General features: G+C 41.3%; 1 protein-coding gene across 2 annotated transcripts in view; it reads left to right on the forward strand.

The window, feature by feature from the left end:
• The window catches only part of LOC127445777 (protein phosphatase 1 regulatory inhibitor subunit 16B-like), a 78,660-nt gene that overhangs the window by 44,713 nt on the left and 18,136 nt on the right, over positions 1 to 15,811 (forward strand). For both annotated transcript variants that reach the window (XM_051706100.1, XM_051706101.1), the window contains exon 3: positions 15,023 to 15,093. In XM_051706100.1, coding sequence (XP_051562060.1) covers positions 15,023 to 15,093 — 71 coding nt within the window. The remainder of the gene's footprint in view (positions 1 to 15,022; positions 15,094 to 15,811) is intronic.

Genomic DNA, 15,811 nt, shown 5'->3' on the forward strand with positions numbered 1-15,811 from the left:
TTGGTTGAGACATCTAGGATGAGCACACAAACGCCCCACTGTGAGTAAATTAACAGATAAAACCATCGAAGCTCCTGTATGGCGTTCCTCCTACTCAGTTGTAAACAGTGCAGCGGGTGTGTCGCACATGCGTTTGTTCTCGCGAGAACATACCAACATGATTACGTCAAAGGCGGGTACTGCTGCTGACCGGAAGCGATTGATTTACAGTTAAAAAGTACTTAAATATTGAGCTTTTTTGCACCAAATTTAATCGTTTAGCTTTAAAAGACATTAATTATGCAGTGGAGTTGTATAGACGACGTTTATGCTGACTGTCTTTACTTTTTGGAGCTTCAAATGTCTGGTCACCATCCACTTGCATTATAAGGACCTACTGAGCTGAGATATTTTTCTATTTTTCTTAATTTGTGTTCTGATGAAGAAAGAAAGTCATACACATGTGGGATGGCATGAGGGAGAGTAAAAGATGAGAGAATGTTCATTTTTGGGTGAACTATCCCTTTAACTATACAGGGGACCATCAAACCCTTTACAGTAAAAAAAAAGATACATTTTACTAATGATATTTTATTAATTTTTCATCATTTTGGTCACATTTTAGCTTTTTAAAAATGAACAAATCCATGTATTCCATCAATTAATAAGATACTATATTTCATATATTATTTTTGGTTACATGTTTATTGTTTAATTGCCTAATTTGTACCATTTACAGGTATTTACATTGATTTGTTGAACACGTGTTAAAAACCAGTACTGTTTCTTTAAGGAAACCAGCATTTCTGTAAAGAGCGTCTTTAGATGAGCGGATGTTAACGAGAGAAACTCAAACGGCTTTATGTCATCTGTGCTATTTGTGATTAGAATTAAAAGTTTATTTTTTATGTTGTTTATGATCAACAGCTGACTGTAAAGAACAGCAAGGATATTAAAAGAGACATTATTCAGGGGCCTGGGGGGCCTGAGTGACTCCAGCCAGGTTTCCTAAGCAACCAAATTGGCCTGGTTGCTAGGGAGGGTAGAGTCACATGGGGTAACCTCCTCGTGGTCGCTATAATGTGCTTCTCGCTTTCGGTGGGGTGCATGGTGAGTTGTGCATGAATGCCGCAGAGAATAGCCTAAAGCCTCCATTCGTGCTAGGTCTCCACGGTAACGCGCTCAACAAGCCACGTGATAAGATGCGCGGATTGACGGTCTCAGATGCGGAGGCATCTTTCAAACGAAGATCTCGATGCACTGTAAAAAAAAAAAAAAAAAAAAAAAAAAGCAATAGCACTCCCACAATCGTGTTGTTGTTCTGAACAGAACCGTGATGATATTCAGAACAACGGCACTCTTGTTCTTATCATATCACTTAAATATGATCTTATGTTTTTCAGAACAATATGACTGTGTCATGTTCTAATCATTTATTCTGGTGATTCCATTGTAAGTGCATTACTGTGAATGCATTTTATAACTTGTTTTTACTAATTGAGAGATCTGTGATAACTGACAGAATGTTATTGATGATGTTATAGTGATGCTCAATTGCTTATTATTTAGTTGCTTGTAATGACACTGTTAGGTGTGTGAAATGACTCACTTAATCTGGTGGTGAATATAGGTCAGCGATTGATCTCAGTTTGTAGTGCCACTTTAACTCTCATTAACTAACTGCTGTACTCGCAGCTAAATTACCCAGAGCAGAATTATATTACTATTATATTATTATATATTACTGTCCCCTCTGATCTGTCCAGATCTCCTTACTGATTTCTATTGATTCATTCATTCAAATCAGATGGTGCTGTGACAAGCTTTATTCTGATCTGTAATGAGTATGTTCAGACTCAATATCTGATATTATGACTGACTGCTATCATAATTATCTCACAATGTCATTATAATTTCTCTAATGATGTAATCTTACTGAAAGATAATCAGATTATAACAGCTGCATTTGATCACCATCTTGTGTATGGCATCACTTATAACATCTCATTATAAAGCTCATTGAGTGCATGTTAATGTCCTACTACAGTTGTTACGACACAAAATATCAGTAGTTGAGACCAAAACCAGTGAAACTTCAAATATAGGACATTGAAACATGCATTTATAATCATGATGTATGGCCGAATCAGGGGCGAGTCTAGAATTTTTTTAATGGGGTGGCAAGGGAGTGGCATGGAGACTATGAGGGGTGGCAACACCAAAGCAAGCGCCCATGCGTAGTTCTTATGGATCAAGGTACAAAACTTGATTGCAACAAGTACTAGTTCATTAATTGGAGTCACTTTCAAATTATAAATATCCATGAATTTGCAATACAACTGCATTTCCACAGGAACCACACGTAGTAACTATTTTGCTACGGAACAGCTGGAATAATCCATTTGAAAGGGAACATTAACACAAAGTTAATTCTAAATAAAAAGAAACTCTAGTAAAACTGTACTTTGGGTGGCAGTGCTACGAAACTCATGAATATTAATTATTGTATGCACAATAAAAGATTATTCTAAATCACCTATTTTGATAAACAGTCATTCTTAAAGACCCATTCAAGCATTCAAATAGATATTTCACATAAAATGGTAATTTCATCTCTACATCTGCCATTATCAGTCTTGGGATTTTGTTAGTCAGTAGATGAACACATAGATCAGCAATTTAATCAAGAACATAACTTTTTAAGGAGTCATGTGACGCCATGCGAGGATCGGACGTGTGAACGGCGAGCTCTGCGCACTTTGCAAGTTTTAACACTTTTAATGACATAAACCGGTGAGATTCGATACACTCTGTTCCATAACTGTTCTAGGAGGACAATATGTCAAAGAATTCAAAATCCTCAGGCTCTAGAGACATTAAAAGACACTTACGTGCTTAGGCTGATGCCCCCAAGCAGGCCGCGAGCCTGGGAGTTGATTTAGTCGGGGATGTGCGGGAAATGCGGCGAGAGATGCTGTACATATCGGCAATGCTGACGAAGGTCGTTGCTGACTTGGAGGATCTTGCTGTGAAATGTCGATCGATCACTGCCATGGAGCCGAAGTTCACTGAGGTGGTTACAAGGGGATGTTGAGAAACAGATCGATTATCTGGAGTCATCGGAGAGGGAATTAACTGCAAATCTGCTAGCGACCCAAGGTGGATTTGGAGTGTGTCTGGGAGAAGTTGGAGGACATGGAGAACCGTAGCCGGTGGAATAACGTCCGTATCCTGAGGGTGAAGAGGGACAGAATATGGTGAAATTCCTGGATCCTGGGCTCCTTCTGAATCTGCTCGACATAGCAGGCCATAAGCTGGAAATCGAGTGAGCTCACAGGGTTCCTGTTCGGCGATCCACGGAGGGAGGCAGGCCCCGATCAGTTCTGGCCAAATTTCTGAGATCATCAGATAAAGATCTTGTGTTACGCGAGGTGAGGAGTAAGCAAGGCTTTCTTGGAAACTTTTACATCAACAAAAGTCGCTTTTGCACTGATATTCCCGGCCAAATTGATGTCAATCAAAAAATTTTAATATGAGTGGCTTGTCTCTCTCCACGTGGAATGTGAATGGGTTGGGGCACCCCATAAAAAGAAGGAAGGTTATTTCTCTTCTTAAGCGTAAGAAATATGATATAGTGTTTCTTCAAGAAACGCACCTTTCCCTGCAGGAAGCTGAAAAATTTGGGAGGATATGGGGTGGGCATATCTTCTTTAGTGCTGGCTCGAGTAAGAGCAGGGGAGTCATTACACTGATAAGTAAGCATCTACAATTCAAATGTCTCAAACAGAGTAAAGATAAATTAGGAAGAGTCATTATTGTTTTAGCTGAAATTTCAGGGTCAAAGTCTTATTTTGGCTAATATTTATGCACCTAAAGTTTATGATCAGGGCTTTTTATAGATCTTGAAGGGATGTTGCAAGCCACTGGCACCCCTCATGATATAATATTGGGAAGAGACTTTAATCTTTTGATGGACCTTGATCATAGTGAAGCAAAAGTGTGCAAGCCCCCTAGAGCAACATTGACGCTTCACAGGATGTGTAAAAATCTTGGTCTTACAGATATTTGGAGACTTTTGAACCCATCTGGTAGGGACTATACTTTTTTCATCAGTCCATAAGATTTACTTTAGAATAGATTTTTTTTATTTTTTATATCTAAGTTCCTCATTTCATCAGTTGCTGATTGCTCAATTAGAAACATTTTAGTCTCAGATCACACCCTGGTGTGTTTAGAGGTGTTGCCACATATGGAGAAAAGGAAACCATATAGTTGGCACTTTAATGTATCCCTTTTGCACAATCCTGAATTCCAACAAATGTTAAAGGCTGAAATCAATGTCTATATGGAGACCAACTGGTCCTCAGTATCCTCTGTGGGCGTGGCTTGGGAGGCACTTAAGGCGGTTCTTAGGGGCCGGATCATACAGTATGCTGCATTCACCAAAAAATCTAAAGCACAAGAACACGTGGAATTGGAAGGGAATATTAAAAGTGCCAAGGCATTTAGTTAGAGTTAATTTTGACCCTTTAATAAAAAGGTTTTCGAGTGATGTGGGTAGGAGGGCTTCATTACATTTATCTATTATCGAGATTTATTTAAATGTTGCCTCGAGCATATGGCTGAACCCAAAATTATGTATTAATAAGTCCCCTTTCTGCTGGTCAGAGTGGATTGTGAGGGGGGTTACTACACTCAGTGACCTATATGAGAGTCTGGTGTTGAGATCTTTTGAAAATTTGGTTCAACATTTTGGGATTCCCAGGTCTCAATTCTTCAGGTACTTATAGCTGCGCCACCTGAATTGTACTAATTTTGGGAGTAGTATACACCCCCCTAGAGTGGCAGATACTCTGGGAGAGGTGATTACTGCTTTTGGGAAGGGTCATGAGGCATCAGTGTATTACTCCCTGTTAATTCAGAGTCTGGGGGTTGGAGATTTAACTTCTATCAAGAGATTATGGGAGAAAGATTTAAACTTGGTATTGGAGGAGGGCGCATGGGCTAGGATTCTAAAAAACATCAAGTTTGTATCTAGAGATGCAAGGGTGCGCCATATGTAATTTAAGATTTTACATCGATTCTATTGGACCCCCTCTAGATTTGGTATAGGCTTGGTCTATGGAGTGGTGGTGGCGTAGTGGACTAAAGCACTGAACTGGTGAGCGGAAGGTTGTTGGTTCAATCCCCACAGCCACCACCATTGTGTCCTTGAGCAAGGCACTTAACTCTAGGTTGCTCCAGGGGGATTGTCCCTGTAGTCAGGGCACTGTAAGTCGCTTTGGATAAAAGCATCTGCCAAATGCATAAATGTAAATGTAAATGTAAATGTCTGAAAGACACACCCACCTGCTGGCGATGTCCCCATCTTCTGATTGGCACAACCCATGTTTTTTGGTGGTGTGTTAAGATCCAAGAGTTTTGGTTGAAGGTTCAGAGTTTTATGTGTAACGTATTGGGCACTCAAATTTCATTTTGCCCCAGACTCTGTATTTTAGGTGATGGGGCGGTCATTAATATAGGGGATAAATGCATAAAAAATTGGGTCCTAGCCAGTGTTATGATCGGCAGACAGATCATTCTTAGAGGATGGAAGTCAGCTGGAGTGCCCTCATTTCAAGAGTGGTGCACAGAGATGGGCAGGGTAGCGGCATTCGGGGAGAGGTGATGTAGAAGGCTAGGCAATTTAGATTTGTTCAATAAAAAATGGGGCTGCTATTTGGCCTTTTTGGAGGCCTCTAAGGGAGGGGCAGTGGAGAGAGAAGTGCAATTTTAAATGTGTGTGACTATTTTGATATATCTTTTTTTCTTCTTTTTTTTTTGGTGTGTAACTCAAGTTGTGACCACAGGGATATTTGTTGAGGGTCAAGGTGGGATTGGGAGAGGGGAAAGGGAATAATGGGGGTTATAGTTGATTCTCTGTATATATGTTTTGCTTTTCTGTTTCAAGTGTGTGAATCAAAAAAAAGTGTTAATCTGAAAAAAAAAAGAACATGACTGATTGGTCTAGTGGTTACTTTTTGTGTCTAGTTTTTGAGGTTGCAGTTTCTAATTCACCCAAATATAACTTTTTATTGTAATAAACTAAGATGTCAGTGGATGGGTGTTACACTTAATAAATGCCATAAAAGATGCATGGAGATGAGAGTAGGGAAACACAGACAGATTTATTGACCGTTCTGTATTTGAAAAAACAGCTAACTTCGAAATTAAGACAGCGACAACCACAAACTCTCCACTCCAGCAGTGGGAATATGCGTGAGAGCATCGGTGACCAAGACGGCACAGTTTACGAACACCCATCTCCCATCACACAACCCAACCATGGAACTTTCAGTTTATATAGGAAGAAAACACACTGCGTGCTGGTGCTTCCCATTAACAATCAGCTCACCTGTTTACCCCACACTTGAGAGCGATTAAGAGAGAGAGAGGTAAAGACAAAACACATACTCTACATACACACAAACAATACGGCAGAGGGCCATCACAATGGGGGACATATTTTGCTTTTCTATTTCCCGGAAAAGAGAGTGAGCTGCAGAAAAAACTGCTGACACTAAATGACACTGATAACAGCCACAACGAACATTTATCATAAAATTCAAAATAACACATTCCAGCACCGGATCACCAATCAAAACATACACAGATCAGATGAAATAGAAACTCCAACTCAAGAACTGGAGATGTTTCATCTGGATAATACACATACCTGATGACAGCTATTTCAGAAAGTGCTGAGGACATGTGTCAACTGAAGGCAATATACCAAAGAATCATTCATTGAATGACAGAAATTCATCTCTTACCTCTTTTTTTTTTCTCCAAGTATTTGTCCATATTGTCAAATTGTTGTTGTGGTTGAGCATACGCTGCAGCAGCAAGTACGCGATTGGGGTCAGCGGATGCTGAGGCGCATAGTGCGCAGAGGTCGCCAACTTTCTGCAGAGTCAATCGCTACAGACCTCCAAAGTTCATGTGGCCTTCAGATTAGCTCAAGAACAGTGCGTAGAGAGCTTCATGGAATGGGTTTCCATGGCCGAGCAGCTGCATCCAAGCCATACATCACCAAGTGCAATGCAAAGCGTCGGATGCAGTGGTGTAAAGCACGCCGCCACTGGACTCTAGAGCAGTGGAGACGCGTTCTCTGGAGTGACGAATCACGCTTCTCCATCTGGCAATCTGATGGACGAGTCTGGGTTTGGCGGTTGCCAGGAGAACGGTACTTGTCTGACTGCATTGTGCCAACTGTGAAGTTTGGTGGAGGGGGGATTATGGTGTGGGGTTGTTTTTCAGGAGCTGGGCTTGGCCCCTTAGTTCCAGTGAAAGGAACTCTGAATGCTTCAGCATACCAAGAGATTTTGGACAATTCCATGCTCCCAACTTTGGGAACAGTTTGGGGATGGCCCCGTCCTGTTCTAACATGACTGCGCACCAGTGCACAAATCAAGGCCCATAAAGACATGGATGAGCAAGTTTGGTGTGGAAGAACTTGACTGGCCTGCACAGAGTCCTGACCTCAACCCGATAGAGCACCTTTGGGATGAATTAGAGCGAAGACTGCGAGCCAGGCCTTCTCGTCCAACATCAGTGTCTGACCTCACAAATGCGCTTCTGGAAGAATGGTCAAAAATTCCCATAAACACACTCCTAAACCTTGTGGAAAGCCTTCCCAGAAGAGTTGAAGCTGTTATAGCTGCAAAGAGTGGGCCGACGTCATATTAAACCCTATGGATTAAGAATGGGATGTCACTTAAGTTCATATGCGTCTAAAGGCAGATGAGCAAATACTTTTGGCAATATAGTGTATATATTTATATATTTTATATATTAATATGCATTTCATCCTGCAAGGGGGTTCAGTGGAAAGGAGGAGGCGAGAACCGGCTTGACAACTTAAATAATAATTTAATAAACAACTTAAACAAAACACACAACTATAAACACACAGTACAGCTGTCATTCTCTCTCTCTTGAACTGTCATCCCTCGCGCGCCCCATCAGGCTGATTGGGGACCGGGTGTGTCTCATTCCAGCCCGGCCCCGCCCTCCTTGGCTCTACACTCCTCCCAGCGTTGCCTCAGGCCGGGGAGTCCCCGGCATGACGTACATCCCCCGCCCTTCCTCTCCGGGGGGGGTGTGCCTTACGCCCCGACTGCCGGCGGGTCATTCCCGCCTTCCTCAACCTGGGAGGAGACAGGAGGGGAAAAACAACAAAACAAAATGGTGAGGGAAAGGCCAACACAGAGCGACAGAGAGAGAGAGAGGAGAGAGAGAAAAAGAAACTCACCGGTTCTCTGATGCGCCGTCGCGTGGTCCTCGATCACTACTCCACCCTCTCAGGCGGACTGCAGCCGCTCCTCCCCAGGCGGACTGGAGTCAGACCTCCGACCCCCAGTGGACAGAACGCCCCTCCGCGTTCCCGGCGTCCCGTGGGGACACTCCTCCGCCCCTGGCAGCGGCCCTACCACTCCAGGCGGTCGGGGAGTCGCTTCCCTCCTCCCCCCGCGGACGGCGGTCTTCTCTCGAATCTTCCGCGTTCCCAGGGGATGGCAGGGCACTCCTCCGCCCCCGGCAGCGGCTCCAGGCGGTCGGGGAGTCTCGTTCCCACTTGCCTTGCGGACGGCGGCCGTTCCCCGCGTCCGGGTGGTCGGGCTAGTCCGCCCCCCCGTCGGATGGCAGCGGCGCTCCCCTGGGTGGACGGCAGTGTCGAGGACCCTGCGACGGGAATCCCTACTCCTTCCTGGATTTTGGCACCAGTGCAAGGGGGTTCAGTGGAAAGGAGGAGGCGAGAACCGGCTTGACAACTTAAATAATAATTTAATAAACAACTTAAACAAAACACACAACTATAAACACACAGTACAGCTGTCTGTCATTCTCTCTCTCTTGAACTGTCGTCCCCGGCCGCCTTTATCCCTCGTGCGCCCCATCAGGCTGATTGGGGACCGGGTGTGTCTCATTCCAGCCCGGCCCCGCCCTCCTCGGCTCTACACATCCATATATATTTATTGATGGAATATTTCCTTTTTCGAAAATGTGATCATATTATAAAAACTAATGATAAAATATAATTAGTAAAATTCACATTTTTGTAATGTACCATGTCAGAATGTCCCCTGAATAATTAACAGCGTTTGCTGGGAGAGAATTTATTTCCTGACGTGAAACCACACACAGCACAGAGACGTCCTGATCTCTGCCTGTTCAAAACTCTCCTGTTCAAATCATGACGGCTGTAGCAGCATCTCCACACGCTGATAAGATAAAGCCAGCGGGTGTGTATCTGCACATCCTGTCTGTGTTTATTGAAGTGTGTTTTATCTCTCGTCTCCTCCCTGCGGTGGAATGCTGCAGACACTCCAAGGAAATCTTTTGCCTCCACTTAATGCCGTTCTGAGAGTGGAGAATCTATACCAATCTGATTATTATTGTGAATGAAAACTCAATGTAAAATGAAAACATTTTGTAAACTTAAAATAAAAATAAAAGCTCAACTAGAGCTTGACTGTTAGTGGATTTTGCCGATATTAGTAAGTAAGGTCGTGGAAAAGGCCGTTAACCAATTAAATGGCTTATAGTTTTTTTTAAAGTCGATTAATAGAATGATCAAAGAGTTTTTCATCCGTTGTAACCATGAAGGGCACATACATTGAGGCTACAAGAGTCCAAAATTAATAAAATCCCAAAAGCAGTTTACTGCACAATTGAAATCCCAATAATAACCAGAAATTTCAGATTTCGTGCATAACGTGGAACTTTTAACTATAAACGAGCCTGAAATGCACTGTGAAATTATAGAGACATGGCTTGTTTATAAAGCTCTATATGTAAGTATGTAACAAATTAAGCTTTTTATAGCCTATATATTCACCAGATGAAGAGTTTTGTATATATGGGTATCATTTCAACAGATGAGGTTAATCCGCTGGCTACCACTCCTGGAGTCACGAGTTCGCATCCAGAGTGTGCTGAGTGACTCTAGCCAGGTCTCCTGAGCAACCAAATTGGCCCGGTTGCTAGGGAGGGTAGAGTCACATGGGGTAACCTCCTCGTGGTCACTATAATGTGGTTCTCGCTCTCGGTGGGGCGCGTGGTGAGTTGTGCGTGGATGCCACGGAGAATAATAGCATGAAGCCTCCACACGCACTACAGCTCCGTGGTAACACGCTCAACAAGCCACGTGATAAGATGCACGGATTGACGGTCTCAGACGCGGAGGCAACTGAGATTCATCCTCCACCACCTGGATTGAGGCGAGTCACTACGCCACCATGAGGACTTAGGGCGCACTGGGAATTGGGCATTCCAAATTGGGGAGAAAAAAAAAACAGATGAGGTTTATGAGGAATTAAAAAAATGAGGAATACAAAACTATCTACATAGACTTTTGCCGATAACCGATAGTTCCAAAGAGCAACTATCAGTACCGATGAATTGGTGAAACAGATATATCTGTCCACCTCTAAACTCAACTAACTAAAACTCCAAAACTAACTAAAAAAATACAAATGACTATGAATGGTTTTTTAGTTTCTGTTTTAGAGATATGACTTTTAAATCAAAATATATAACTCTAATTTTTATATAAATATATTGCAGATACGGGTCAGGAGCTTCAGTTAATCACATCATGTGTGATTCACATCAACCATCAGAATGGGGAATAAAATGTGATCTCAGTGATTTAGACGGTGGCATGATTGTTGGTGCCAGATGGGCTTGTTTGAGTATTTCTGCTGATCTGCTGGGATTCTCACACACAACAGTCTCTAGAGTGTATAGATAATGGTGCGAAAAACAAAAACATCCAGTGAGCGACAGTTCTGTGGGCGAAAACGGCTTGTTAATGACAGAGATCAAGGCTACGGTAACTCGCATAACCCCTCTGTACAATTGTAGTGAGCAGAATAACATCTCAGAATGCACAACATGTCGAACCTTGAGGCGGATGAGCTACAACAGCAGAAGACCACGTTGGGTTCCACTTCTGTCAGCCAAGAACAGAAAACTGAGGCTGCAGTGGACCTACCATTTGTGTACCTCAGCAGAAATCCAGATTTGTCAGACCAGGCGATGTTTCTTCTAATCGTCTACTGTCCAGTTTTGGTGAACCTGTGCCCACTGCACTCTCAGTTTCCTGCTCTAAGCTTACAGTAGTGGAACCCAACGTGGTCTTCTGCTGCTGCAGCAAATCTGCCTCAATGTTCGATGTGTTGTATGTTCAAATATTTTGTTAATTGTTTGTTCATGATACCTAATGCATTAACTAATGTTAACAAATGGAACCTTATTGTAAAGTGTTACCGATTCATCCAATCAGCTCTAGAATCAGTACTATATGTTTTACACTTTTGAAACCTTGAAAGTCTGTGACAGCACACATTTTCATTTTTTCTTTACTGATATGATTGCATGAACAGGTCAAAGTGCATTTCAGTAGATGCTGGACTGGTTTATATTTCAAAATCAAAAGAAAGCATAAAGGAAATGAAGCCTTTTTATAGCGTTTGTTTGTAGCAGATGAGTCATATACAGACTAAATGTTTATTTATTTAAACAGCTGCCTTTTGCAATTTAATAATCACTTTGAGTCACGTAGTGACTGGCTTTTCCGGAGAGGGAAGCTGCCTTCATTACGTCAGTGCTCCTTGATCAAAACAACAGAAACACTTCAAAAGAAAAGCTCAATTTAAAGGCAAAAAAGCACTACAGAAATAGGTCACTACTGTAGAGTTATGCAATAATAATAAATCAATAGTACTTGTATTATATTAAAGCAATATCTTACATCTGTGCTATTATGCAGCACTTTATTTGACAAAAATAACTCCAATGTTGTATTTTGGATTGTGCTGTGAGGTTCTGTATAAAAGCACTTAATAATAATACAATATCATATTGAAAATATTACAACAATTAAATTAATTGTTATAATTTCATTTGATTAAAGTTTTAATGAAATTTATTTTAGTGCTGTCAGTCGATTAAATTTTTTAATCGCGATTAATCACATAATTCGTTTTACTTAATCGCAATTAATCTCAGATTTAGAAAGTGCTGAAAGTTGACATTTATATATTCTTATTTTCTTGTCATAATGCATTTATTTCCATCTTAGGAAAGAAAACAAAATGATATGTAACAATATAATGCTTTAACATTTTCCAAACAAAGCCTTCCACAGTATAAAGATAGAAATGCTCTAAAATAGCACCAATTCAAGTAACATTAAACGTTTCCCAAAGTCTAAGTGTAAGTTTGACTAGTTGATAGAACTAGTCTCCACTTACAGTATGTTGCATATTTATTGCAATGCGCATTAAATCTCTTAAACTCTCATCCTCCACAATATTAATCTGCCGGTAGACTGTGGCTATACAGCAATCGTGAAGCTGCGTTCATGATTCTCAGCGTTACTCGTTCTCAAAGAAATGGTTTCGGGACATCCCTAAAAAAAAAACTAAAATTCTGTTTTTAAGCCAACATAATGAGACTTATTGCATTACAGTATGAGACTTTTGGGGAAAATGTGCTAAATAGTCAAAAAATAAAATTATTGTCCTAAAAGGGGCTTGTTTGTTAGTGAGCTGGCCATGTTTTCATGATATGTTTTAAATGGTGTGATGGAGATGTGCGACAGGTCATCAGAACACATTTACAGCTCTCTATCAGCTTCATTCATGAATGGAAATGTGGCTGTGAGGTGTACAGTAGACGTACAGTATGTTCTTAATGTTATAGACCATGTTTAAATTCATGACCCATGTTTCTCATGAATTTTTTGTGCCCAATGAAATTTTATTTCATATTTTCAATGTCTTTTGACTGAATAATAGTGATGGATCACAACGGTTGTGTAATTGGCTAGTCTTCTAACAACCAACTGGTTGATAAGTGAAATAGTTGACTAGTTTATAGAGAATGCCCCTTTTAAAGCCGCACCGCTACAGCCATGCAAATCCAGACAGACGTCTGTGCGCTGGTTCTTGAGTGTTGCATCCATGTAGACGTTCGTTCATGCAAGAACGTGTCTAACAGCTTATAAGCAACACGTTAGATCAGGGTCAGGTGATATCTTGCAGACGACCTCCTTGAGTCACTTTTTAAGTTGATGAGTTGTCCAGTTAAAACCTGTTCAAAGACATTTCCTAATCAAATTGTTCAGAAAGAGAAATGCAGCTGAATGTGTGCTTGTTTCAGTTGTCAAATCACAGATCCAAGAGTTTATCGTCTGACAGTAATTCTCACATTCATACGACAGACGTGAAAAAAAAGCAACTGTTAACAGGAACTTCTCAAAGACGTGCGAGAGACACGCAATCCTGACAGATAATAACAGCGCATTAACCACTCCTGTTATCAGAATGAACATGCACTCTGATGAACATGGGATTGTAAGATGTTTGCACATGGAGGAAAGTAGATATACTTCATATAAATAAAGATACTGCTAATATTAAGTGGTCACAGTCAGACATCTATACTTTTAAACAGCTTTATCAAACACACACACTTGTGTTAATATGTGGTGTTGTGTGATTGTGATCTTTACTCAAGGAAACAAAAATAATGAGCTTTAGACTATTACCTGCTCATTCTTGACGTGCTCAATACTTGACTGTGATTGGTCAATGGCAGCATTCTCTGGTCAAATACACTATATTGCCAAAAGTATTCGCTCACCCATCCAAATAATTGAATTCAGGTGTTCCAATTACTTCCATGGCCACAGGTGTATAAAATGAAGCACCTAGGCATGCAGACTGCTTCTACAAACATTTGTGAAAGAATGGGCCGCTCTCAGGAGCTCAGTGAATTCCAGCGTGGTACTGTGATAGGATGCCACCTGTGCAACAAGTCCAGTCGTGAAATTTCCTCACTACTAAATATTCCACAATCAACTGTCAGTGGTATTATAACAAAGTGGAAGTGATTGGGAATGACAGCAACTCAGCCACGAAGTGGTAGGCCACGTAAAATGACAGAGCGGGGTCAGCGGATGCTGAGGCGCATAGTGCGCAGAGGTCACCAACTTTCTGCAGAGTCAATCGCTACAGACCTCCAAAGTTCATGTGGCCTTCAGATTAGCTCAAGAACAGTGCGTAGAGAGCTTCATGGAATGGGTTTCCATGGCCGAGCAGCTGCATCCAAGCCATACATCACCAAGTGCAATGTAAAGCGTCGGATGCAGTGGTGTAAAGCACGTGGAGACGAGTTCTCTGGAGTGACGAATCACGCTTCTCCATCTGGCAATCTGATGGACGAGTCTGGGTTTGGCGGTTGCCAGGAGAACGGTACTTGTCTGACTGCATTGTGCCAACTGTGAAGTTTGGTGGAGGGGGATTATGGTGTGGGGTTGTTTTTCAGGAGCTGGGCTTGGCCCCTTAGTTCCAGTGAAAGGAACTCTGAATGCTTCAGCGTACCAAGAGATTTTGGACAATTCCATGCTCCCAACTTTGTGGGAACAGTTTGGGGATGGCCCCTTCCTGTTCCAACATGACTGCGCACCAGTGCACAAAGCAAGGTCCATAAAGACATGGATGAGCGAGTTTGGTGTGGAAGAACTTGACTGGCCTGCACAGAGTCCTGACCTCAACCCGATAGAGCACCTTTGGGATGAATTAGAGCGAAGACTGCGAGCCAGGCCTTCTCGTCCAACATCAGTGTCTAACCTCACAAATGCGCTTCTGGAAGAATGGTCAAAAATTCCCATAAACACACTCCTAAACCTTGTGGAAAGCCTTCCCAGAAGAGTTGAAGCTGTTATAGCTGCAAAGGGTGGGCCGACGTCATATTAAACCCTATGGATTAAAAATTGGATGTCACTTAAGTTTATATGCGTCTAAAGGCAGATGAGCGAATACTTTTGGCAATATAGTGTATCTGAGTATAATTGACTAAGTGATATACTACCCAAAAAACACTCAGTTTTGAGACAGCTGCTGACACAGCACCATATGATCATTTTGATTCTGAATCTGAATAGATGACTGATATCTCTCTCTCTTTTTCTCTTTCTCTCTTTCTCTCCTCATAGTGCGATATCTACTGAAGAACAACATTAGTCCTGATCTGAGTAATGAAGACGGTCTGACAGCACTGCACCAGGTAACAACTCGATAGTCCAACCACAAACAGCAATACGCTCATCTTTTCTGTCATCAGTACTTTTTTTACATTGATAGGATCTAAATTCGGTATATTTTAGGTCCCAGTTAGGAACAAAATTATCATGATGATTTCACTGGCGATATCAAATTAAGCAATATCGTAAATATCGTGTAAAGCACATCATTAGACTTATTTCATGATCATTTAGGGCTGCACAATTATGACATCAAAATCTCAGTATTGTCATTTGTGATTATTAAACTGTAAAAGCTGATTTAATGTGATGAATATGTGATGTGCTGTTCTGTGTTCACGAGCGAGGATCATGATACTCTTGTGAAAGCAAAGTGCTGCAGATTCACACAATTCCAAACTTTTGTAACCGCTACAAGTTATTATACAAATCTAAAAACAGGACACGATAATCACAGAAAAGGAGATGACAGTGTTTCACCAGATTTATAATGAGCAACACTGAAAACTGTCAAATACACACAAACTTCAGCTTTCCACCAAAATAAAAGCTCCAAGTAAATATGACAAATTATATTACTATAATTACTACTAATCATAATTCAGTATTATATTGTATTATAATCGAATTAAACTGGGCTCCAAAAAGGGTGAACTTTAGTTTTTGCACACCCTGTTCAGTCACAAAATATATTTTAATAAAATATCTGTAAGTGGATAATGCTTTTATTACTGTTTTGTT

Source organism: Myxocyprinus asiaticus, chromosome 9 (genome assembly GCF_019703515.2).
Source record: "Myxocyprinus asiaticus isolate MX2 ecotype Aquarium Trade chromosome 9, UBuf_Myxa_2, whole genome shotgun sequence".
In the NCBI taxonomy this organism is placed as follows: Eukaryota; Metazoa; Chordata; class Actinopteri; order Cypriniformes; family Catostomidae; genus Myxocyprinus; species Myxocyprinus asiaticus.